Here is a 27266-nt window from a genome sequence, read left to right as displayed (position 1 = left end):
ATATTGTAATCGGCGATGGGGCGGAGAATCTGTTTACAACCGAATCGGGGGCGGCGCCTCTTTTCGGAGGTTCCGCCCTCCTCCAAAACGGCATCAAGGAGCACGCCGCAGGGACGGCCTCAAAACGTTACCTGAAGGCCCTCCCCCGATGCTCCGCCCCTCAATGGGCCGAGTTCCCGCGTGGCAGCTGCGTACTGTGTCCAGAGCCGCCACAGTCGGGGGGGGGGGGGGGGGGGGAGCAGTGTGCTGGCCAGGGGGGCTTCGGTGAGCGCTGGAGAGACTGATGGGGGGTGACTCAGGAGGGGCACTATCTGGCAGATCGGTCCGCGTGGGGCCAGCACCATGTTGTTCATTGCCATGCGCATGTGCGGCCACAGACCCGGCAATTCTCCGGCCGTTTATATCGGGACGGCCGTGCGTTTTACGTGGCACGGCTGCAAGCCCCTCACCAGTCGGAGCATCAGTGCTGGGGCCTCGCCGGAAAAATCACTTCCTCTGGACATAGCTTCAAAATCGGAGAATGCAGCCCAAGATCTGAAATCAGAGAATGATGAGAACGTGGCCATAACAAAGAACAAAGAAAATTACAGCACAGGAACAGGCCCTTCGGCCCTCCCAGCCTGCGCCGATCCAGATTCTTTATCTAAACCTGTCACCCCTATATTCCAAGGATCTACTTCTCTCTGTTCCCCGCCCGTTCATATATCTGTCTAGATGCATCTTAAATGATGCTATCGTGCCCGCCTCTACCACCTACGCTGGCAAAGCGTTCCAGGCACCCACCACCCTCTGTAAAAAAAAACTTTCCACGCACATCTCCCTTAAACTTTCTCCCTCTCACCTTGAAATTATGACCTTGTAATTGCCATCCCCACTCTTGGAAAAAGCTTGTTTCTATCCACCCTGCCCATACCTCTCAATTTTGTAGACCTCAATCAGGTGTCCCCCCCCCCCCCCCCCCATTGCCCAAATAACACACAAATGCAAGTAAAACTGTGGCCATTGGTATTGTTTTCTAGGGCAATAGGAAAGCTAGCAAGTATAACCCCCACTATTTAAGAAGGGAGGGAAAGACAAAACAGACAGCTACAGACCTGTTCATTTGACATCAGTGATAGGGAAAAGATAGATGTAATCAATTGTTTTACCTTTCTGAATTTGTAAGAAATAGCTAGGATGAAGGAATAGTGAAGAGTGAATATTTGAATCATTTTCTTGTGTGTATATTGAGATTTTTCGAACCTTTTTGTCTGGTCTAATATAACTTATTTTTCTTGTTTAATATTTTATTTGTGTTAGAAGTTCACCTGTGAATTTGTTCAGCAAGTTACCTCAACAGTTTCTAAGAAATGGTGTATTGGGATTTTCAGAAGGCTTTTGATAAGGTCCCACAGAGGACGTTAGTAAACAAAATTAGGAATTGGGTTAATGTACTGATGTGGATTGAGAATTGGTTAACAGACAGAAAACAGTAGAAATAAATGGGCACTCGGGTGGCAGGCTGTTACTGCACAGATCAGCTCCTGTTCATTTCTTCACACAGAGCGGTGAGCCTGCGGAATTCATTACCACAGGAAGTAGTAAACATTGAATATATTCAAGAGGCGGCTGGATAAAGCACTTGGGGAGAAGGCGATCAAAGGTTATGGGGAGAAAGCAGGATTAGGCTATTGAGGTGGATGATCTGTGTACCCGAACAGGCGCCGGAGTGTGGTGACGAGGGGATTTTCACATTAACTTCATTGCAGTGTTAATGTAAACCTACTCGTGACACTAAGATAGATAATTATTATTGTAGAACAGACATGGGCTCTTTCTGCACTGTAACCAGTCTTGTTTAATACGTTGCCCAGGAGCCCCCTCTAGTGGCCAGTCGATCTCTTAAATGTTCTAAAACACTGAACATAGAACATAACAGCACAGTACAGGCCCTTCGGCCCTCAATGTTGCGCCAACCTGTGAAACCACTCTAAAGCCCATCTACACTATTCCCTTATTGTCCATATGTCGATCCAATGACCATTTGAATGCCCTTAGTGTTGGCGAGTCCACTACTGTTGCAGGCAGGGCATTTCACGCCCTTACTACGCTCTGAAAGGACACAAAGAACTGAGAAGACCATTTGAAATGGTAAATTTATCTTTATGGTATACCATATCCATGGCATGCACCATACATATACTTAATAACATTGCTGAGGTCCAATTTTCCTTTTAAAAATGTAGGTAATTCTTCATGGATCAAAATTGACATCTAGTTCATCAGTGTGGTCTTTCCGTGCTAATTCCAAGATCAAATTGATTAACTCTACTTTCTCCACACACGCTATGCATTTCTCTCCCCAGTCATCGAGAATCCTCTTCAGCTCTGCCACTCGCAGTCTGCTGAGTTCAGCTTTATTCAATTTCAATTTCTTAGCTATAAGAACACAGAAAAACTATTTTAATAGTTGCGTCACAATGTTGTTAATGAAATGTCAGGCAGTCTAATACTCTATTACTTTTGCTAAATATTCAACGGTCTAATGACACCCCACCAATGGGTAACACGTGCACAACATTCCCGAAACTCCATCATTCACAAATTATCTTCTGTTCAACTTCAAAACTTATTATTTTCACCGGGAAATTTTGACCAAGGTTTACAAGTTCTTTGTATCTCACAAATTACTAAGCAGCCTATTCTCCCACCATGTTCTTAAAGTTAACTGCAACTTCAGTGCCAGGTATGGCTGGGTGAAGCATTCTTGTTTCTGGGTCAGATGTTGTAGGTTCAAGTTCCATTAGGCCCCGAGTGTCCTCCCTTGAGGTTTATTGACACTAATTGTGAAGCGGAGGGAAGTTCCCCCTGAATAATTAGCCCTCAAATCAAGATCACGGAAACAGATCACCGCTGAGTAAATTCGATGTCATGTTTCTTTTATTACAACAGCGACTACACTTTAAAAAATAAATTGGCCGTGAGGTTCTTTGAAAGGCACTATGCAAATGCACTATGTTTCGGCATTCAAAAGGGGTCTCGACAAATACATGGATAGGATGGGTATGGGTATAGAGGGATACGGCACGAGGAAGTGCTGAAGGTTTTGGCCAAGGATGGTATCATGACCGGTACAGGCTTGGAGGGCCAAAGGGCCTGTTCCTGTGCTGTATTGTTCTTTGTTCAAACACAGGCCTGTCTTTCAATTAGGAAGAAAAAAGTCACGAGTTGGATGCGGCGTACATTTGGATTACACTATTACCTTAACATCCAGCATCCATAATTATGGGATGCCAGCCATATCCTTGGCACCCACCAATGCCTTTAGCAGCGATGGCAAGGAGCCACTTGTATATGAAGTGCATGGCAACAGCACCAATATTCACTCTGTATATTGAATAGGCCGTGTAGCTCAAGATGGTTTGGGGGGGGGGGGGTTTCGCTCACTTCGTGATGAAGAGCAAGGCCAGCAGCGTGGGTTCAATTCCTGAACGAGCTGGGGTTATTCATTAAGGCAACACACACACACACACTCACCATACCTGCATCTACACACTAAATGGAGCATCAGATGCTGCAGATCCTCACAGATGGAGGACACTGTCTGTAATTCTGAACTATTGGGTAACAACTAACTACTCCTGAACTTCGTGTTCTTCTGTATCCTCCGTGCTGCGCCTGTGTGTAACTAAGTGACTTGTTAAACATTTGTGCGTTTTGCTTAAAAGGCCAAATCCATACTGTCCCTTGCTAAAATGCTTTTCCTGCTTTTAGATGTCTTGGGTACGTTGCTCGAACTGTTCTTCCTGCTTCTGTTTTGGGAGATTCAGGATCGGAGGCAAAATTGGCCAAATGCATTTTTTTCAGGGCCATTTATTTTCCTGTGTGCAGTTGTGCTTTCCACCCCCCCCCCCCCCCCCTTCACAGTGTTGCTCCTTTTTAAATGCTGTCCATCTGCAACCTTTTCCACCTGACAAGTCCACACCTTAATGGTAACTATCTGGTCTCTGCATAGCTGCTGTCTGTTAGGCACAATTCCAGCAGTTTCTGATTTTCTAAGATAGAAGGTGGATTAATCAGAATGGTCGTAGCTACCATGTTCCAATCTTTCTGGTTTGCAGCCTGTTCATCACAGTTTGCACATGTGCCACATGCAGCGAGCTCTACAGGCTTTGAAATTGAGGAGTATTGAAGTGGTGTTTGTAAATGAGAATTTAAAAATTCACACCGGGCATCATATCAGAACGGGAATTTATTCTAATGCAGTTACAGTCGAGACATAGAAAAGAAATACAAGAAGAGAAAGATAAGAAGCAGGGGGGCACTTTCTGCAGCCATGGAACCCCCAAGACAGATAAAAAAGGTAATTTGCACCTTGCATGTCCTCAATTAGTCCCCAAGTAATGAGTCAATAAATGACTTTTTACATTGTGCTAAAATGACAACATTTTGTTAAAGTTTTTCATTTCGCACCCATCAGGACAATTTGCAAGAAGACCACGTCAGGAGAAACAACTACTTTTTAATGCAGAAGAGAACACTGACTGGTTGTCAAATGGACTCTTGATTGGTAGTGACATTGCCATGGACAATGCACCAGTTGATAGTGATTAACTTCCCAGCAATATTTGAGAATTCAAATCAGGGAACCTGATTGGTCAAGTCCCGAGGAATTAATCAGGAAATAGCTATCACTTATTTTGTTTAGCTGAAACAGGCATTATATGTCTACATATTCTTGCCGTCTGCAAAGAACAGGACCCTGTGTATTAATATATGTAGCTTCCAGTACATGCAAATGCACCACACTGTGAGCCTGACTGTTAATCTTAAATTGGTTTGTCAGCATGGACAGCACAGTGACGCAATGGTTAGCACTGCCGCCTCACGGCACCAAGGACCCAGGTTAGATCACGGCCTTGGGTCACTTTCCATGTGGAGTTTGTACATTCTCCCCACGTCTGCGTGGGTCTCACCCCCACAACCCAAAGATGTGCAGAGTAGGTGAACTGACCACGCTAAATTGCCCTTTAATTGTAAAAAAATTGAATTGGGTACTCTAAATTTTTATTTTTTTTAAAATTGGTTGTCATCATTATTTTTAGCACAAGTGTACTATTTACCAAATATTGCCCAATCACTTCTAATGTTGGACAGTTTTGAATTTCGCAAGAACCAGCTAGTTGGAAAAGGTACCTTGCACGTTGTGAACACCAGAAGGGTCATGCTGTTTTCCATGATGGGTACAAGATGAAAAGCTTTGGCAAAAAGTCTTTTTCAGCAATACTCAAGTTCTGTACTACCAAATTACTATCTGCTCACTGCTTGATAAACTACCACAAAAGCCAATGTATATTCAGCAAAATGCCATGGTCTGCTTTGGCGGGGTTAGTTCAGGGTTAAATGTTTCTATGTGCACTGGGAAGTAATCCCTTGTCTTCTTTGATCAAGTGTCGCAATCTTTTACTTCCACCCAAAAAGTGGATATGAGTCTCAAATCAATATCAACAAGTTGGTAGCTCTTGACAATCCATCATTAGTTCACAAAGCACTTGCCTAGTTTACATGAAGTCCTGGAGTGAGGCTTCATAGTAACACCTTGCAATTGAGGGGTGAATATCTCCACCTGATGTGTGAGCTCATTTTTGTCTTGTAAGACTTCGCCTATTATGTCCTAAATGTGAAGTATGTAGTTCCAGGTTCAATTTGCTAACCGCTCAAGATGGCAGCCAAAAATATTTGTACAATTTCACGGATTTCTTTCTAAAACAATTACTAGACTTTACTGACCTCATACTTTTTCAAAATTGAAATATGCCTACTTTGCTTACTTTTATACATTAACGGCGTTCAAAAGGCATCTCGACAAATACATGGATAGGATGGGTATAGAGGGATACGGCATAAGGAAATGCTGAGGGCTTTGGCCAAAATTAGTATCATGACCGGTACAGGCTTGAGGGCCGAAGGGCCTGTTCCTGTGCTGTATTGTTCTTTTGATTGGTGCATTCATTCGTTTTTCCATTACAATTTGTTGGTTTTTATAAACATGAATTCTGAACCAATCACATGCAAATGACGCACACTTTGTAACGAGTATACTGCTGAGGGGTGATGGATGCAGACACACTTGACACAAGGTGTATATTTGAATAAGCGGACAGTTCAGAAAAATTACACAGGATGATGCACAGGGTAGAGAAAGAGAGGTTACACGTACCATATTTCAGTTCACAGATCTGCATGTCTTTCCTTTTCAGTTTTTCACAAATCTTCAGGACCGGTACATGTGCACTCATAGGACGGGCTATTTCATTCACAATTTTAGTTGCGGCATCACTTGTTGCTCCAACATAGTAGCACTATGCGAAAGGAAAGTTCAATTACATTGTGTATCACACCCAAAAATCATATAAATACAGCAAGCCAGAAAAACCTTTCACAAACATTTACAATCTGCTGCTTACAAACTTACTTCTATGAAGAGTACTGATTCACATAGGGCAAATTGTAATTAACAGAGTGTACATATTTTAGGAGCAAGTTGTTGATATTTGAATTTTACATTTTTTTTAAATGAATTTTTAAAAAAAAATTTAATTTGAATTTTAACAATGAATCAGAGAAGGGAATTTTCCAAATCTTTTCCTGATTCCGTGCCTGTAAATTTTTTAAAATCTAATTTATTCCACACCAACGTAATCCTGCCTCTAGTTTGGGTATGTTCAAGTACTTTTGGGGCGTTCTTACATTAGTTTAAAATTTTTTTTTTTTTTAAATAAAAAGAGTACCCAATTCTTTTTTCCACTTAAGGGACAATTTAGCATGGCCAATCCACCTACCTTGCACATCTTTGGGTTGTGGGGGTGAAACCCATGCAGACATGGGGAGAATGTGCAAACTCCACACGGACAGTGACCCAAGGCCGGGATTCGTACTCTTGCCCTCAGCGCCGTAGGCAGCAATGCGAACCACTGTGCCACCGTGCTGTCCTGTTCTGACATTAGTAATCTACTCTGTCCCTTAACCGAGCCCGCTTCCAAGATCCGCAACATGGTCTCTGCCACATCCACACAAAGTTGCAGCTAACTCTCCAGCTTTGTGCATGAGCGCAGGTCCACAACTTGTTTATAATAATAATAATCTTTATTGTCACAAGTAGGCTTACATTAACATTCCAATGATGTTACTGTGAAAATCCACTGGTCGCCACACTCCGGCGCCTGTTCAGGTACACATGGGAGAATTCAGAATGTCCAATTCACCTAACATGCACATCTTTCGGGACCTATGGGAGAAAACCGGAGCACCCGGAGGAAACCCACGCAGACACGGGGAGAAGGTGCAGACTCCGCACAGACAGTGACCCAAGCCGGGAATCGAACCCGGGACCCTGGCGCTGGGAAGCAACAGTGCTAACCACTATGCTACCGTGCTGCCCATGTTCCTTCAGTTTAAACAATATTTTAAACTTGAGGGTTTTTCAATCCTAGGGTGATTTTCTCCAATTTATTGAATTTACCAGACAAAGTATTCTTCCAATTTCATTTATTTGTGTCATGCAGACATTATCAATACATGGACATATAGTAATCATTTACACAGACTTAATCCCACTGATTAGTGCTTTTGTCTTCTTCCACTTAGCTGAATACTTAATCTAGTTGCAATTGCTATAGAAACCAGTCAACGGTTTGTGTGAAGGAGTGGAGCTTGTCCTCAGATATGGGAAATTCATCAATCACTTTTGACAAGAGAACCAGCAAAAGAAAATAAACCAAACATAAATTTAAGCACAAGATGGAAGTGGTAACACAAGTAAGAATATATCACCATGAAAAGCCTTTTAAAAGACAAATACACATTAGTACAATATTCCTTTGCTTCAATACAATACAAACCATCAAAAAAAGCTATACAGGTACCTCGCCTCCACATGACAAGTCCTGTGCAGCACCGGTAAACGAGTGGGGCAATTGGGCAGCTTCCCACTCCGTGACATTGTCCAATGAAGGTTCAATATACAGCCACACTATATACATTACAAAGATATTATGCAATCATACAAATTATACTACAGGAGACGGCCAATTAGCCACTGTGCCAGGTCCACATCAGAACTATCCCCTCCAAACACTGCTTGGGTCACTGTCTGTGCGGAGTCTGCACGTTCTCCCAGTGTGTTTCCTCTGGGTGCTCCGCTTTCCTCCCACAAATCCCGAAAGACGTGCTGTTAGATGAATTGGACATTCTGAATTCTCCCGGTGTACCCGAACAGGCGCCGGAATGTGGCGACTAGGGGCTTTTCACAGTAATTTCATTGCAGTGTTAATATAAGTCTACTTGTGACACTGATAATGATTATTATTATTATTATTATTATTAATCCCATTTTCATGCTCTGTCCCTCTACTCCAATGTAATTCCTAATCCAGGTCTATTCCTCCAAAATGCTATATTGACTATTTCAACTGTGATATCGTAATCAATTTCTAATCCTGGTACACAGGATTTGAATTTCTAACCTGGCCTTTCAATTTGAAAAGCGGATGCTTCAGCACTTTCATTACCAATTCATCAGTGGGAACAATCTTTCATTCTTTACCTTCTTTGAAACTTCTGAGGCTCTCAGAAGGTTAGACGGGGTTACTGCGATAGGGCAGGGCAGTGGGCTAGGTAGGGTGCTCTTTTAGAGGATCGGAGCCGGCTCGATGGGCTGAATGGCCTCCTGCGCCACAGTCGGGATTCGTGAATAGGTTTTCCCATAACCTTCTCTGCTGAATGCAGTCTTAGTGCTTAGAGTTTCCATTATTGACAAGTTCCTTCTGTCATTTTAATAACCTACCTAGCCCCTCATCCTTTATCACTTCAGCCAAAAATAGCAATCACACTTAAACCTTAACACGACAACATACTTACCAGGCGGTGCTCCTTTCCTTTGGTATGTTCACACATTAGCATCAGTTCATTTACTACCATTCCAAGTGTCAGATCCACATCCTGCGCTTTCAAATATTTGTAAAATCTCTCCAGAAATCCAATGCACACTAAAAGGTTTTTAAAAAAGCGGCGGGAAAAAAAATTCTCAAAAAGAAACATCCAAATTGAAAACATAATTAATGGAAGTTTTTAAAACTAATTACTTTAGATATTCAAATGATAACATTTATATATCTTAACCTTTAATGATGTTATCCTCTTTACACTTTACCACAGAAAGATATCAGATGTGAGGTTTCTGCACTGTTTTCAACAACAGTGAACTGCACAATTTAGATTAACAGAAGAAAACACATTTCTTGGACAGCGTTTTAGATCAGCAACTCAAGTAGCGATGCTCATTTTTTTTGTCCATGTGCAAAATCTTACAACATAAAACCTGATAATTAAAACTCAACTATTTGTTTATGAAGCTCAAGTTTCACTTTGTGAAAATTTTGAACTGCAATGTTGATTCAACATTTGAAGAGGTATCCGGAATGATACCAAAGTATCTTTGGGGTTATAAGTTCTTTGAGGATGTAACCAGCAAAGTGGATAATGTGGAACCTGTGGATTTGGTATATCTAGACTTCCAGAAGGCGTTTGATAAGGTGCCGCATAAAAGACTGATCCAGAAGGTGAGATCGCAGGGGATTGAGCATCGAGTACTAGATTGGATTGAGGATTGGCTGACTAATAGAAAGCAGAGGGTCGGGCTAGGCTGGCGAACTGTAACCAGCGAGCTGTCGCAGAGGTCAGTCCTCGGACCTCAACAGTTTACAATTTATATAAATAATCTGCAAGTAGAAACAAGAGTGTAACATAGCAAAATATGCGCATGATAAAATAGGTGGGAAAGCAGGCAGTGAAGAGGTAAAGATTTTACAGACAGGCATAGATAGGCTAAGAGAATGGGTCAAAATATGGCAGATGAAGTGTGAGATTATCCATTTTGGCCGAAAGAATAGAAAGGCAAATTATTATTTAAATGGAAAGCAGACTCAAGATGTGCCTATGCAGAGGAATCTGGGTGTCTTTGTTCATGAATCGCAGAAAGTCTGTATGCAGGTACAGCATGTAACTAAAAAGGCAAACGGAATGTTAGTGTTTATTACAAAAGGACTGGAGTACAAAAGTAGAGAAGTGTTGTTGCAATCGTATAGGGTGTTGGTGAGACCACATCTGGAGCAGTGTGTCCAGTTTTGGTCTCGTTATTTGAGGAAAGATGTAGTGGGATTGGGGGCAGTTCAGAGGAGGTTCACCAGATTGATTCCGGGGATGAAAGGGTTGATGCACGAAGGTAGATTAAACAGTTTAGGCTTATACTCAATGGAGTTTGGAATGATGAGAGGGGATCTAATCGACATGTATTAAATACTAAAAGGGATTGATAAAGTAAACGTAGACCAAATGTTCCTCCTTGTGGGGAAGTCTAGAACGAGAGGTCACGGATATAGGTTGAGAGGCAGTAGCTTTAAAACGGAGATGAGGAGGAACTACTTCTCGCAGAGGGTGGTGAATTTGTGGAACTCACTGCCCCATAGTGCGGTGGAGTCTGAATCATTAAATGGTTTCAAGGAGATAGGTATATTTGATTTCAAAATCGGTTAAAAGGAAGTGAGCAACAGGTGGGAGGTGGATTTGAGACCAGGAAGAGATCAGCCGCGATCTGACTGAATGGCGGAGCAGGATCGAGGGGCTGAATTGCTGATCTCTGCTCCTAATTCCTGTGTTCCTACAAGTATTGAACACTAATGGATTGGAAGGGTCAATTCTGTAATCTTTATATGAAGCCTTGGGAGATTTCAAAATTCCACAATTAGTACTTTTAGTGTACGGCTTTGAGAAAGGCAAATCTGTTTTTTTTGCTGTAGGCTTAATAAAAATATTATACACATGAATAGCCCAAATACCAATGTTTGTGACCCTTGATGCCCTGCTTCCTTCACCCTCCTAACTCCTCTTATAGGAGCTGCTAATTTTCAGCATTGAGCCACTTTTATACCTCAAGCGTTATGCAATTTGATCTTCACTGACAACTGTACATGTAGAATTGCGTTGAATATTTTGTGGAGTTAAGGTACCACACCATAGAATTTTCAACAAATCACTTGTGAGATGCCACGTCCCCAGAAACGTTCAGGAGTTTGGTGACGTAGGAATTTCTCCTTCCAAATCTCTGTTATTTCTTCATGATTAAGAAACACTCCGGATTGAAATGACACCAGATAATAACGGGGCTTTTGTCACCAGACTCTGGTTTATTGCAGCTTTTGAAAATGGGACTGTGCTGGTGTGTTTTCAACCACCTCCCTGCATCCTTGTGAGGGACAATGCCCTCTCTCCCTAGAAAATATGAGCCATCCAAGTCCATTTAGAAATGTTTTCACATTTATATTGACGTTATTCTTTGTAAGATCAAAGCAAGTTCAACGTATACTGATAAGATGGGGGAATAGATTAAGAAACAGCAGATTTTTAACAGCAAAAAATGAGGTTATGCATTGTTAAAAAAACAAGAATTACGCTCGGAATGGAAGTACACTCAAGTGGTGTGGAACTGAAGAGGGATTTGGAAGTACACATTCACAGGAGATTAAATTGCTTGAAGAACTAAGTTCAGGGGGCAACACGCTTGAGGTATTTAAAGAGATGAGAAAATGGGACCTGGTAGATAGAAGCAGACCAGTTGTTGACAATCCAGAAAGAGGAGCCACAAATACAAAATAAATACAAGAAGTTGAAAGAGAGTAAGGAAAACTTCTTTGCAGAGTAATCAGGCCGTGGAATCCAGTTCCATGATTAATACTTCAAGTAGAAACTAAGTCAACATTATTTGTAAGACTCCTTCCCGTTGTTCCCATATCTTTAATTTAATTATTTTTGGTCCATGGACCCATATACGGAATGTGCCTTTTGAGCAGAGGACCCGAGCTGAAGCAGCCTGCTTGGTCAGGACAGTGTGTACCAGGTTTTGTATTTTGAGGAGGAGAAACAGACTCGCTAGCTCCTGGTGAATCTTAAGAACCAGCTTTGGAGGAAGGCAGTTTGATTGGTTGCCTGGCAACCAGTCGGTTGGCCAGGGACAATGTTCTGTCTGACAATAGTCAGCAATTGGTTCCTGCATGATGCTTCTGAGAGAGCTGATCAGAAGTGATTAGATCTTAGAAGGAGAAGAAACCGTTCCTCTCTCTCTCTCGCTGAAAGAACTGTTTTATTGTTCAGTGAACGCCTGGCACATCTTTCCTGTAAACTTGAAATGATCCTGAATTTACAGAAAAAGTAGGCAATCTTGGCAGAGAAACCAGCCTGAAGCCTTTAGACCTTCTAAGGAAGAGGAGCAGTGTTTCTCCCCGTCTCCGCTGTTGATTGTCGGCTGTCTCGGTGAGTCTACAGTGAAGATCATTACAAGCCAGGGTCCCAGGTTCGATTCCCTGCTGGATCCCTGTCTGTGCAGAGTCTGCACGTTATCCCAGTGTCTGCGTGGGTTTCCTCCGGGTGCCCCGGTTTCCTCCCACAGTCCAAAGACGTGCAGGTTAGGTGGATTGGACATGCTAAATTGCCCTTAGTGTCCAAAAAGGTTAGGAGGGGTTATTGGGTCACGGGGATAGGGTGGAAGTGAGGGCTTAAGTGGGTCGGTGGAGACTCAATGGGCCGAATGGCCTCCTTCTACACTGTATGTTCTATGTTCTAAGCTGAAGGAAGCGAAAGAACCCAACTGAAGGCCTAACCTTCAAACAGAAACTAACTGGAAGATATTCACCTGAATCAGATATTCTTATTCTTTTATATTATCTTTACCTCTCAACTACCCTTTTCCCTCAGTGTTGTTTGTCTGTATGTGTGTATATGTAATACATCTAGAAATTGGGAGAGTTTGGAGGGGGGGGGTGTTGGGAATGAGATAGTGGATAGCCAGTTGTATTTTTTGCCTATTTAATTATACTTACTGTTAATAATAAAATGTTACTTAAGTTTACAAACCCGTGACTGTGGTCAATTTAATTCAACCAAAGCCACGGGTATCAATATAAAATCTAATTTCACCTGCGTTGCCACGCAGGGTCAAGTAGGGCTGGAATTGACCGCACACTAAAGCCCGGGTGTTGTAACAGATTGGATAAGTGAAGAGACTGGAGATAAAAGATCAGACCAGGAGGCTAAATGTGACATTTCCTGACGTGGAAGCTAAACAGCGACAGAGGATGGTTGGCCAAATGGCCTGTTACTATATTGCAAATTCTTTATATTTCTATTCGCAGGACTCATTTATCAACACAGGTATTGGCTAAATTAAATGACTGTTCCTTCAACGTAATGTTTCAGCTAACGTGGCAACGATTAAGGTCATCTCACACACATTGTACTCAGCCTTTCCAGAATACAGTGAATGTTATAGAAAGGTGGCATTTTAGGAATAAAGTTAATAAAGGTGAAGACTGAACTGGAGAACTGCCATTTTGTGGTAATACGTCATAAATGGCATTTTTCAGATGTTTCCTACTGGGAATGGTGCACAAAACTGGCCATCCTTCAGATTAACACTAAATCAGGTAACATTACTAAAGGGTCATAGAGGAAATGAGGATGGTTTTTGGGGAGGGGGGGGGGGGTAGGGCACAAGGATTCAGAAAAGAGCACTCTTATGAGGACAGTGAAAGTACATAGTGGCAGCAGCAGGAGCTTCTCTACACATTCACCCATTGTTCTATCCAGAAAGTGGATGTTGAAATGGAAGCACTTCAACCACCAGCAAGCATGTGCTTTATTTTGGCAAGCACAAAAATTAAAATAATATGTTATAACAGTTTATGTAAATTGAGGTACAGACTTTAAACCCGTCTGTAAACTTTAACACAAAAGTAATTATGCCGTACTTTCTGACCATAGTCATTCAAAATTTGACCTCCAATTTTTTTCTTACTATTTAAGGTATGAACCCAAACTATTTTGGTGGCATTGGCAATGTACGTGGCAGAAAGCCACCTACTGAGAACACTCAGTGGTTGAACAGGCATAACAAGACAACAAAAACCACGATCAGATAGAGAAGCAGGGGCTGTAGCATGATGCTGCAAAAGAACATGCTTTGATAGCGAGGAAAACTGTGGTACTAAGAGGCACATTGATACCTAATTAGGACTGCGTTCAGTTCCAAACAGAATTTGGAATCATACACCATAGAGCAAGGATCTACTTTCCGGTTTTAAAAAAAGTCAAGACTTCAGAAGTGCACACTCACCATGTACAAAAAATGTTACAATGCACCACTTGCTGCATGCCAGTCTTCCTTCATGTATCTCATTGCCTGTGTGCTAAACATGCTTACATAAAGTCAAACAAGTTTAGAACAGTTATTTGCATGGTACCGCAACAAGTTAGCACACACATAGGGTTAGCACTAGCTTTATCTGATCGGTACAATTTAATGCTGTGCAGTGCATTTGTCACTTCAAATTATTCCAACCACTGGGGAGGCCTATAACAACTGGTGGTTTTTTTTTTTTTTAATATTGAGCAGTCTTTAAACACGACCCAACTTTGGAAGGACAACAATCTATAATTGTGTGACTAGACATTTTCAGTTGATAAACAGACTGTACAGAAACTTTCTATCAATGCTATTAAACCTTACCAAAAAGGTATAATGACAATATGACATTTTATAATTAGTAAAATCATGAATACAACTAAAGTTCTATTCTCTGGATGCCAACTGATTGCCGCTGTTCAGATACCAGGCTGGCTGCAAAAGTCGATGAGCAGCATCAACATTGTTGAATGATCAGTTGGCAGTATAGACCATTCTAGGAGAAACATAAACTGCGGCGTTAGCAATTTTTGCTTCCCCATCAGTATAAAAAACAAGAATTAAAGTTACAATTTTCCACATCCAAACTTTTGAGGATCATAGAATGGTTACAGATAGGAGGAGGCCATTTGACCCATCGATCCCATCCTGTTTCTCAGCAATTTAGCTGCTCCCACTCCCAACACTTTTCCCGAACCCCTGCAATTTTGTTCCCCCCTACAGGTGTGTTAGGAAAACAAATGTAGTTTTCAGGGATTTATATTTATAATCTTTATTGTCACAAGTAGGCATACATTAACACTGCAATGAAGTTACTGTGAAAAGCCCCTAGTCGCCACATTCCTACGCCTGTTCAGGTACAGAGGGAGAATTCAGAATGTCCAAATTACCTAACAGCACGTCTTTCGGGAGGAAACCCACGTAGGTACGGGAAGAACATGCAGACTCCGCTCAGACAGTGACGCATGCCGGGAATCGAACCTGGGACCCTGGTGTTGTAAAGCCATGGTGCTAACCACTGTGCTACCATGTATATTTGCATTAGTAAACATTAGAAATGAGCTTTGGTTTTTGTGGGGTATTAATGTCTCTGCGCCTGGAACCGTAAAACTTGTAGTTAGATTCACGCTGGACAAAGGTGTTTGTGTGTGTGGAGTTGGTTTCAATTCCAACTGGGATTCTATTGTGATAGAGAGCGTTACGGCGTGAAAAATCAATAGGCCAGCAGAGGTATGTAGATGTTGCTTAACTAGAGGCTCTTGTCAGGTAAAACAAAAAAATTTCCTTTGTTCTGAATTTTTATTAAATGAAAACCAGAGCAGTTGCAGATAGACAGCTGGAGAGGAAACATCTCTCAGCCCTGCCTGACGCAAGAGAAGCTGTACAATGGAGTAATGTGTAAGAAAGCAAGCTCCAGAGAAACTGAAGGACAGTTGGTTCTAGTAACTGGGAAATAGAACAGGATACTGTCCATGTGTGCCCCAGGCAAAGTTGAGAAGGAATCGGCTGGTGAGAAGTTAGGTTTCTAAAGTAAGCTTAAAATTTCCCTAAGTAATCCTAAAGTTTTTACTACAGTCTGCAAAATAAATTTTAAAGCAATTGAGGAGACAATATTGATTAGATATCAGTGTGTGGAGCAGTATCCGTTGAATATCAGTGTGTGGGGTTTCAAAGTGTATTTGACCACAGGCAACTATTGTGCGTCAAAGGGACTTTGTATATTAATTGAGGCCGTTACAGTTTAAGATGTACATTATAATCTGTGTTAATCTTAAAACTAGTGTACATTTGTTAAACTAAGGGGGGGGGGCGGGAGTAAAGGAATATTGTATTATAATCCAAATTTTCCATATTTAATAAATGTTTTTTTCTTGTTGTTAGAATTAATTAACAGTCCTGCGACTCTCTTCCTCCACATTGGATTTTAAAAAGTGAAAGGTATGGTTTTTTGAGCCATGGTTCCATTCTGGCATCTTCCCGTCCAGTTATAACATCAACTGGGATCGTAACAGGTGCTTATTTAATTCTCTTTTGAGGCCATGATTAAATCTGACTCCAACACACTGTCGGGTACACCCTAGATTATAACTGCAAGGAATGTAGGAGCAGGAGGAGGCCATTTGGCCCTTCCAGCTTGCTCCACCATCACTGTGTGGAACAGCTGAACCTCACATTGCTTTTAGTTCTTTTGCTAATAACCTTAAATCAGCATCCTCTGCTTCTCAACCCGTCCACCTGTGGGAACAATTTGGCCTCATGGACATTGACCAGGCCCCTCATGATTTTGAACACCGTTGTCAAATTTCCTCTCAACCTTCCCGTCCAAGAATAACAACCCAGCTTCTCCAATCTAAGTGCCTGAAGTCCCTCATTCCTGGAACCATTCTCGTAATTCTCTTCTGCACCCTCTCGAAACCCATCACATTTTCTGGTTGGGAAACTATGGGGAGGAATGAAGGGGTCAAGAAGGAGAAATAAATTAGTTCAGAAGAACACGCCGAAGTGCGAAATAAAAACAGAACACGTTGGGAATATTCAGCAGGTCAGGCAGCACCTGTGGAGAAAAACAGTTAATGTTTCCAGTCGTTGATGCATCCAAATGGGAAAGGTCAGAGGTGTCAAGGAGGGAGGGAAGAACAAATCAAACTATGTTGGAAGAATTTACGAATGACAAAAGAATTGATGGTGCAAGGCAAAACAAAAGGTGTGTCAAAATAAATAAATCGCTGTGCATAATCAGAAGTCATTTTATCTTCAGCAGTTCTGGCAACATCTGTAGAGAGAGAAAAAGAGTTAATGTTCAAGGTCGATGACATTTCACTAGAACCGGGAAAAGGTGGGGTTGAGATATGTGTGGAGCACGATATACCCGCGGCCATGTGACTGGACTTCTGATCTGGAAAGAGGAGCCCAAATTACACACAGCAGCAGGGAACTTAAATTCAGTTAATTGAATAAATCTGGAATAAAAAGTTAGTATCAGTAATTGTAAAGCTGGAACTACTGGATTGTCACCAAAACCCATCTGGTTCACTAATGGTCTTCAGGGAAGGAAGTCTGATAATATTGGTCTGGTCTATACGTGACTCCAATGTATTCAGGTCAAACAGCCGAGCAACTCACTCAGTTGTATTCAAGAAGGTGGCTCACCTCCACCTTCTCAGGGGCAATTAGAGAGGGGCAATATATGTTGGCCTAGCCAGAAATGCTCACCTCCCAAGAATGAATTTTCAAAATGTTTTTACTGTGCAAGTTGAGCAAGTGGGGAAAGAACAAAGGGAAGGCCTGAGGAAAGGCCACTGACCTGAAACATAAACCTTTCTTCTCACTCCATGCAGGCTGCCTGATCTGCAGAGTACTTCCAGCATTTGCTTTTTGTTTCAAATTTCCAGCATCCAATGTTTTACTTTTTATTCTCACCTCTACACTTCACTTTCTCTTTCCCCTCCTCTCTCTCTGTCCACAACATACACCTGTTCCTTCCACAATCCCTCTCTCTCTCTCCCCCTTCCTGTTCCTCCCCTTCCCTCGACCCTTCCTCCCCCCTCTGCTACTTCCCTCTCTCCCTCTCTTCCCCCCCCCCCCCCCCCCCACCCACCCCCCGTCCTCTCCACATGTCGCCATCCTGTCACCCGGACCCCCACCACCCTGTGTCTCTCCCTTCTTGACCACCACCCCCCCCTCCCCTTCCTTAGTCTTTCTCTCCCTTGCCCCGTTCCCCCTTCTTGCTCTCTGGGTTGGATTTTGCAGCTGCACATACATGAAATATGGTACAATGATGTCAGGTTGGCAATGCCATGTCATCACACCAATCTTGAAAACCATGAAAAGGGAACGACCATGGAACTCGGAAGCCTTTCCACCATTTTGAAATAAACAATGAAGAAGCTATTGAGCTTGTTAAAGAGATACTTGCACATGTTTCACTGGGCACTCTATGATTACACCTGTTGGTTGGGATGACGTTTGGAAGTACTTCTCTCAAGGTATGGCCTGATGGTGGAAGAAAAAACCTGATACTGGCACCATGTTAGGCCACACTTGGAGTATAGTGTTCAATTCTGGTCGCCACACTACCAGAAGGATGTGGAGGCTTTAGAGAGGGTGCAGAAGAGATTTACCAGAATGTTGCCTGGTATGGAGGGCATAAGCTATGAGGAGCGATTGAATAAACTCGGTTTGTTCTCACTGGAACGAAGGAGGTTGAGGGGCGACCTGATAGAGGTATACAAAATTATGAGGGGCATAGACAGAGTGGATAGTCAGAGGCTTTTCCCCAGGGTAGAGGGGTCAATTACTAGGGGGCATAGGTTTAAGGTGAGAGGGGCAAAGTTTAGAGTAGATGTACGAGGCAAGTTTTTTACGCAGAGGGTAGTGGGTGCCTGGAACTCACTACCGGAGGAGGTAGTGGAGGCAGGGACGATAGGGACATTTAAGGGGCATCTTGACAAATATATGAATAGGATGGGAATAGAAGGATACGGACCCAGGAAGTGTAGAAGATTGTAGTTTAGTCGGGCAGTATGGTCGGCACGGGCTTGGAGGGCCGAAGGGCCTGTTCCTGTGCTGTACATTTCTTTGTTCTTTGTTCTTATGTCTGCTACAGAGACGGCTGGTGAAGGTGGCAGCATCTGTATGATTTCTGACTTTGTTTAACGGACTGTTTTAAGCCCATCATAAAGGTACAGGGAGATTGAGAGGGAAAGGAACCTTTGAATTGGTCATAACTGACTTCCTGTTTATGGCAAAACCTCCCCAGCTGCCCCCCACCCAAGACATGGCCTGACTCCCAAATAGACACACCGCTAATTGGCCACCTTCTTTCTGGGTGGCAGCCCAATACTGGATTTGCTGAACTGAAACAACGGGGGCAGGAGTGAGCAAACCACTCCCTTCCCTTTTAAAGGATATGGGGGGATCTTATTGAAACTTACAGGATACTGCGTGGCTTGGATAGAGTAGACATGGAGAGGATGTTTCCACTTGTAGGAAAAACTAGAAGCAGAGGACATCATCTCAGATTAAAGGGACGATCCTTTAAAACAGAGATGAGGAGGAAGTTCTTCAGCCAGAGGGTGGTGAATCTGTGGAACTCTTTGCTGCAGAAGGTTGTGGAGGCCAAATCACTGAGTGTCTTTAAGACAGAGATAGGTTCTTGATTAATAAGAGGATCAGGGGTTATGCGGAGAAGGCAGGAGAATGGGAATTAGAAAAATATCAGCCGTGATTGAATAGCGGATCTGACTCGATGGGCCGAGTGGCCTTATTCTGCTCCTATGTCTTATGGTCTTCCGAACTGCCCCCTCACAATGCCAAGAACCGTTCACTTCTCTCCCTCCCCCCCCTCTCACCAATCCCATCTCCCCACCCCCCCATCCACACTATCCACGCCCCTCCTCCCCCCCCTCACCCTACCCTAACACCCATCTCTCCACCCTTCCTCCTCCTTCTAGACCCGCCTCGTCACCACTCCCTCCCCTTTCCCACGCACTTTCACCCACACCCTCCCCCACCTGTCCCTGCCTCCTCTCCCTCTCATGGATTAATCAAGGTTAGTCAGCATGGATGTGTTTAGGAAAGGTTGTGTCTGATTAACTTAAGTGAATTCTTTGAGCTGGGTAAAAGGGAGGATTGATGAAGGTAATGCAGTTGATGCAGTCTACCTGGATTTTAGCAAGACGTTTGACAAAGTCCCACAAGGTAGACTAGCTTAAAAAATAGAATCCTTTGGGATCCAGGGGAATGTAGCAAGTTGGATACAAAAACGGTTCAGTGGCAGGAAACAAAAATGATCATTGTTGATTGATGTTTGTGACTGGAAGGCTGTTTTCAGTGGGGTTCCATAGGGCTCAGTACTCAATCCCCAGCTTTTAAACGAGTTGAATGTTTCAGTGAATTCCAGACGCCCACCACCCTCTGGGTGAAAAGTTTTTCCTCATGTCCCCTCTAATCATAGAACATAGAACATAGAAAATACAGCACAGAACAGGCCCTTCGGCCCACGATGTTGTGCCGAACCTTTGTCCTAGATTAATCATAGGTTATCATTGAATTTACAGTGCAGAAGGAGGCCATTCGGCTCTTTGAGTCTGCACCGGCTCTTGGAAAGAGCACCCTACCCAAACTCAACACTTCCACCCAACACCAAGGGCAATTTGGACATTAAGGGCAATTTATCATTGGCCAATTCACCTAACCCGCACATCTTTGGACTGTGGGAGGAAACCGGAGCACCCGGAGGAAACCCACGCAGAAACGGGGAGGACGTGCAGACTCCGCACAGACAGTGACCCAAGCCGGAATCGAACCTGGGACCCTGGAGCTGTGAAGCAATTGTGCTATCCACAATGCTACCGTGCTACCCTTAAGAACAAATAAATCTACACTATATCATTTTACCGTAATCCATGTACCTATCCAATAGCTGCTTGAAGGTCCCTAATGTTTCCAACTCAACTACTTCCACAGGCAGTGCATTCCATGCCCCCACTACTCTCTGGGTAAAGAACCTACCTCTGATATCCCTCCTATATCTTCCACCTTTCACCTTAAATTTATGTCCCCTTGTAATGGTTTGTTCCACCCGGGGAAAAAGTCTCTGACTGTCTACTCTATCTATTCCCCTGATCATCTTATAAACCTCTATCAAGTCGCCCCTCATCCTTCTCCGTTCTAATGAGAAAAGGACTAGCACCCTCTACCTTTCCTCGTAAGACCTACTCTCCATTCCAGGCAACATCCTGGTAAATCTTCTTTGCACCTTGTCCAAAGCTTCCACATCCTTCCTTATATGAGGCGACCAGAACTGTACACAGTACTCCAAATGTGGCCTTACCAAAGTTTTATACAGCTGCATCATCACCTCACGGCTCTTAAATTCAATCCCTCTGTTAATGAACGCGAGCACACCATAGGCCTTCTTCACAGCTCTATCCACTTGAGTGGCAACTTTCAAAGATGTATGAACATAGACCCCAAGATCTCTCTGCTCCTCCACATTGCCAAGAACTCTACCGTTAACCCTGTATTCCGTATTCATATTTGTCCTTCCAAAATGGACAACCTCACACTTTTCAGGGTTAAACTCCATCTGCCACTTCTCAGCCCAGCTCTGCATCCTATCTATGTCTCTTTGCAGCCGACAACAGCCCACCTTACTATCCACAACTCCACCAATCTTCGTATTGTCTGCAAATTTACTGACCCACCCTTCAACTCCCTCATCCAAGTCATTAATGAAAATCACAAACAGCAGAGGACCCAGAACTGATCCCTGCGGTACGCCACTGGTAACTGGGATCCAGGCTGAATATTTGCCATCCACCACCACTCTCGGACTTCTATCGGTTAGCCAATTCGTTATCCAACTGGCCAAATTTCCCACTATCCCATGCCTCCTTACTTTCTGCATAAGCCTACCATGGGGAACCTTATCAAATGCCTTACTAAAATCCATGTACACTACATCCACTGCTTTACCTTCATCCACATGCTTGGTCACCTCCTCAAAGAATTCAATAAGACTTGTAAGGCAAGACCTACCCCTCACAAATCCGTGCTGACTATCCCTAATCAAGCAGTGTCTTTCCAGATGCTCCGAAATCCTATCCTTCAGTACCCTTTCCATACCACCGAAGTAAGACTAACTGGCCTATAATTCCCAGGGTTATCCCTAGTCCCTTTTTTGAACAGGGGCACGACATTCGCCACTCTCCAATCCCCTGGTACCACCCCTGTTGACAGTGAGGACGAAAAGATCATTGCCAACGGCTCTGCAATTTCATCTCTTGCTTCCCATAGAATCCTTGGATATATCCCGTCAGGCCCGGGGGACTTGTCTATCCTCAAGTTTTTCAAAATGCCCAATGCATCTTCCTTCCTAACAAATATTTCCTCGAGCTTACCAATCTGTTTCACACGGTCCTCTCCAACAATATCGCCCCTCTCATTTGTAAATACAGAAGAAAAAGTACTCGTTCAAGACCTCTCCTATCTCTTCAGACTCAATACACAATCTCCCGCTACTGTCCTTGATCGAACCTACCCTCGCTCTAGTCATTCTCATATTTCTCACATATGTGTAAAAGGCCTTGGGGTTTTCCTTGATCCTACCCGCCAAAGATTGTTCATGCCCTCTCTTAGCTCTCCTAATCCCTTTCTTCAGTTCCCTCCTGGCTATCTTGTATCCCTCCAATGCCCTGTCTGAACCTTGTTTCCTCAGCCTTACATAAGTCACCTTTTTCCTCTTGACAAGAGAGGTTGAATGTCTTGTTAACCATGGTTCCCTCACTCGACCATCTCTTCCCTGCCTGACAGGGACATACATATCAAGGACACGTAGCACCTGTTCCTTGAACAAGTTCCACATTTCACTTGTGTCCTTCCCTGCCAGCCTATGTTCCCAACTTATGCACTTCAATTCTTGTCTGACAACATCGTATTTACCCTTCCCCCAATTGTAAACCTTGCCCTGTTGCACGTACCTATCCCTCTCCATTACTAAAGTGAAAGTCACAGAATTGTGGTCACTATCTCCAAAATGCTCCCCACTAACAAATCTATCACTTGCCTTGGTTCATTACCCAGTACTAAATCCAATATTGCCCCTCCTCTGGTCGGACAATCTACATACTGTGTTAGAAAAGCTTCCTGGACACACTGCACAAACACCACCCTATCCAAACTATTTGATCTAAAGAGTTTCCACTCAATATTTGGGAAGTTAAAGTTGCCCATGACTACTACCCTATGACTTCTGCACCTTTCCAAAATCTGTTTCCCAATCTGTTCCTCCACATCTCTGCTACTATTGGGGGGCCTATAGAAAACTCCTAACAAGGTGACTGCTCCTTTCCTATTTCTGACTTCAACCCATACTACCTCAATAGGGTGATACTCCTCGAACTGCCTTTCTGCAGCTGTTATACTATCTCTAATTAATAATGCCACCCCCCCCACCTCTTTTACCACCCTCCCTAATCTTATTGAAACATCTATAACCAGGGACCTCCAACAACCATTTCTGCCCCTCTTCTATCCAAGTTTCCGTGATGGCCACCACATCGTAGTCCCAAGTACCGATCCATGCCTCAAGTTCACCCACCTTATTCCTGATGCTTCTTGCGTTGAAGTATACACACTTCAACCCATCTCCGTGCCTGCAAGTACTCTCCTTTGTCAGTGTTCCCTTCCCCACTGCCTCATTACACGCTTTGGCGTCCTGAATATCGGCTACCTTAGTTGCTGGACTACAAATCCGGTTCCCATTCCCCTGCCAAATTAGTTTAAACCCTCCTGAAGAGTACTAGAAAACCTCCTTCCCAGGATATTGGTGCCCCTCTGGTTCAGATGCAACCCGTCCTGCTTGTACAGGTCCCACCTTCCCCAGAATGCGCTCCAATTATCCAAATACCTGAAGCCCTCCCTCCTACACCATTCCTGCAGCCACGTGTTCAACTGCACTCTCTCCCTATTCCTAGCCTCGCTATCACGTGGCACCGGCAACAAACCAGAGATGACAACTCTGTCTGTCCTGGCTTTTAACTTCCAGCCTAACTCCCTAAACTTGTTTATTACCTCCACACCCCTTTTCCTACCTATGTCATTGGTACCAATGTGCACCACGACTTCTGGCTGCTCCCCCTCCCCCTTAAGGATCCTGAAGACACGATCCGAGACATCCCTGGCCCTGGCACCCGGGAGGCAACATACCTTCCGGGAGTCTCGCTCGTGACCACAGAATCTCCTAACTATTCCCCTAACCATTGAATCTCCTACAACTATTGCTTTTCTATTCTCCCCCCTTCCCTTTTGAGCCCCAGAGCCAGACTCAGTGCCAGAGACCTGGCCGCTAGGGCCTTCCCCCGGTAGGTCATCCCCCCCAACAGCATCCAAAACGGTATACTTGTTTTGAAGGGGAACGGCCACGAGGGATCCCTGCACTGTCTGCCTGTTTGTTTTTTTCCCCCTGACTGTAACCCAGCTATTCTTGTCCTGTGCCTTGGGTGTGGTTACCTCCCTGTAACTCTTCTCAATCACCCCCTCTGCCTCCCGGATGATCCGAAGTTCATCCAGCTTCAGCTCAAGTTCCCTAACACTGTCTTTGAGGAGCTGAAGTTGGGTGCACTTCCTGCAGGTATAGTCAGCGGGGACACCGGTGGTATCCCTCACCACCCACATCCTACAGGAGGAGCATGTCACTGGCCTAGCCTCCATCCCCTCTTACCTTACAGAATATAGCTGCCGTGTGGACTAACTAGATCTCCGCCCTCCGACTCTGCTCCCAGTCAGCTACACTTTCTGTAAACTCCTGGCTCTCTTCTCACTCTTTGCGGAAATGTCGGAAACAAAATGAAAGGAGCACCTTACTCCCTCCTCACCTAACTCCCTCGGTCACCAAACTCTCACTATCGCACTCAAATGCACCAAATTCAGCACTCCCTCGGTCACCAAACTCTTCACTATCGCACTCAAATGCACCAAATTCAGCACTCGGTGCAAACAAAGTCTGCACTGTAGGGGATCACTTTTATACTGTGAATCTAGCCTCTGGAAAACTGGCCTAATCCAATTAACTAATTAACAAGCTCCAGCTGCAAGTGCCTCCAAGTAGAAGCCTGTTTAAAGCTGATTGAAAATTCACCTTCTTCTAAACCAAACAGCAACTTTTAAGTTAATTAACTAAATAAAAGAAAGACTAAACTTTAGATAAAAATGAAGCCTTATACTCCCTCGGTCACCAAACTCTCACTATCGCACTCAAATGCACCAAATTCAGCACTCAGTGCAAAACAATCCTTCTATCAATCACTTTAAATCTCTGCCCCCTGGTAATTGACTCCTCAGCTAGGGGAAACAAGTCTTTCCTGTCTAGACCTCTGATAATTTTGTACATCTCAATTAGGTCACCACTTGGTCACCACAGTGGCGTTGTGGTTAGCACTCCTGCCTCACGGCACCGAGATCCCAGGTTTGATCCCGGCTCTGGGTCACTGATCGGTGTGGAGTTTGCACATTCTCCCCATGTTTGCGTGGATTTCACCCCCACAACCCAAAGATGTGCAGGGTAGGTGGATTGGCCACGCTAAATTGCCCCTTAATTGGAAAACATTAATTGGGTACTCTAAATTTTTTTTAAAAATTAGGTCACCGCTTAGCCTCCTAAAACAACCCCAGCCTAACCAATCTCTTCTCTTGGCTGCAATTTTCTAAGCCCTGGCAAAGTTCTTGTAATCTCTGTACTCTCTCCTGAGAAGTGATGTCCTTCTTGTAATGTGGTGACTAGAACTGTACACAGAACTCCAGCTGTGGCCTAAGCAAAGTTTCTATAACAGTTCCAGCGTTACACCCCTGCTTTTGTATTCAATATCTCACCCAACAAAAGGAGGCATTACATATGCTTTATCACCTTATCCACCTGTCCTACCACCTTCAAGAACCGGTGGACATGCACCCCAAGCTCTCTCACTTAAACTAACTTCATTGCAGTGTTAATGTAAGCCTAGTTGTGACAATAAAAATGATTGTTATTATTCCTCAACCCCTATTAATATCTTCCCATTTATTGAGTATTCCCTTGCTTTTTTGCCCTCGCCAAATACATTACTTCACTTTTTTCTGGACGGAATTCCATTTCTCTGCCCACACTAAACCATTGACATCATTCTGGAGTCGAGAAGTGTTCTCTTCACTATCAATTACATGGTCAGATTTTTGCAAATTTCCCAATCATGCCACCCATATTTAAGTCTAAATCAATAATATATACAACAAACAGCAAGGGCCCCAATGCGGAGCCCTGTGGTAACATTTATCGCAATCGCCAAAACATCCATCGACCATTACCCTTTGTTTCCTGTCACTGATATAATTTTGGATGCAACCTCCCACTGTATCCCATGAAATCTCACTTTTCTGATCAATCTTCCATGCGGGACCTTGGCAAATGCCTTACTGAAATCCATGTAGACAATATCCACAGCACTACCCTCATCATTCCTCCTTGTTACTGCCTTAAAACATTCTATGGAGTTAGTAACACACAATCTTCCCCTATCGAAAACAGAACATGTTGGGCAGTCTCAGCAGGCCTGACAGCGTCTGTGGAGAGAGACAGGAGCTAACATTTTGAGTCTGGATGACTCTTTTGTCAAAGCTGGAGAGAACTGCTGGGCTCTCCTCACTGGCCCCTGATCCACAACCATTGCTCCACGCCGCTTCAACAGTATTAATCTAAACCTATTGTCAGCTTGCTTCAGTACTGGGTGAAGGGTGATGGAGAACAGGCAGAGAAGCTGAGGCCGAGAGGTGATCAGCCGTGATAGTATTGAATGGCGGAGCGGGCTCGAGGGGCTGAATGGCCTGCTCCTCGTTTCAGACCAGCGGAGATTGTCCAGCATTTTCTGTTTTTGTTTCAGATTGCAGCATCTAATTGGCTCTGATTTCCCCGATAAACCATACTGACTGTCCCGGGACTGGGCCGGGTCCCCCGGGGCCGGGCCCCCCGGGGCCGGGCCGGGTCCCCCGGGGCCGGGCCGGGCCCCCCGGGGCCGGGCCGGGTCCCCCGGGGCCGGGCCGGGTCCCCCGGGGCCGGAATCTCACACACATACCCTTCGGGCTGAGGCCGGGCCTCTCAGTCCCACTGACTCTATCCCGGGTCAGGCCGCTCACCTTCACATTCCCCGGGCTGGAGGGGCTGGTTGCCCTGGGCCAGCGACAGCAGAAGCAGCAGCGGCACCGGGAGCAGCCGCTTCATGTCGGCCCCTCAAACTGCCTCACAACCGACAGTAAACACCAGCCGCCATTGCGGGCTCCATTGGGCAGACACTGCTCCAATCAGCGTGCTCCAATTCCATCCCATAATCCCATTGGGCAGTGCCTCTCCAATCAGCGCGCTGCTCTCCCATCCCGCATTCCCATTGCGCAGATACTGGCTCAATCAGCGTGCTCATTTCCCATCACGCATGCCGATTGGGCAGGCAACGCTTCGGACCGC

At 44.2% G+C, this 27266-nt stretch overlaps 1 protein-coding gene across 2 annotated transcripts; it reads right to left on the bottom strand.

Annotated features, from left to right (window-relative positions):
- Positions 1-225: 225 nt before the first annotated feature.
- On the bottom strand, positions 226-27095 carry cdnf (cerebral dopamine neurotrophic factor). Of its 2 annotated transcripts, none has more exons than XM_072470957.1 (4): positions 26942-27095; positions 8899-9026; positions 6200-6341; positions 226-534 (listed from the first exon to the last, which is right to left on the bottom strand). In XM_072470957.1, exons 1-4 carry the CDS (start codon positions 27024-27026, stop codon positions 461-463), a joined length of 429 nt encoding a protein of 142 aa, XP_072327058.1. In that variant the 5' UTR covers positions 27027-27095; the 3' UTR covers positions 226-460. The 2 variants fall into 2 exon arrangements, with proteins under 2 accessions (XP_072327058.1, XP_072327057.1); XM_072470956.1 differs by lacking the exon at positions 226-534 and adding an exon at positions 2122-2418.
- Between the last annotated feature and the right edge of the window lie 171 nt (positions 27096-27266).

Source organism: Scyliorhinus torazame, chromosome 13, assembly GCF_047496885.1.
Source record: "Scyliorhinus torazame isolate Kashiwa2021f chromosome 13, sScyTor2.1, whole genome shotgun sequence".
NCBI lineage: Eukaryota > Metazoa > Chordata > Chondrichthyes > Carcharhiniformes > Scyliorhinidae > Scyliorhinus > Scyliorhinus torazame.
The sequence above is the reverse complement of the archived record's forward strand: the minus strand, read 5'-3'. Positions and strand labels throughout refer to the sequence as shown.

What these genes read in the sequence shown, in the direction of transcription:
- cdnf (XM_072470956.1), bottom strand. Translation starts at nt 27,026, where the DNA reads ATGAAGCGGCTGCTCCCGGTGCCGCTGCTGCTTCTGCTGTCGCTGGCC. An exon ending in AAGGAAAGGAGCACCGCCTG is followed by an intron (nt 6,342 to 8,898) that starts GTAAGTATGTTG and finishes CCTTTCGCATAG; the next exon opens with TGCTACTATGTTGGAGCAAC. An exon ending in GATCTGTGAACTGAAATATG is followed by an intron (nt 2,419 to 6,199) that starts GTACGTGTAACC and finishes GTGTTCTTATAG; the next exon opens with CTAAGAAATTGAAATTGAAT.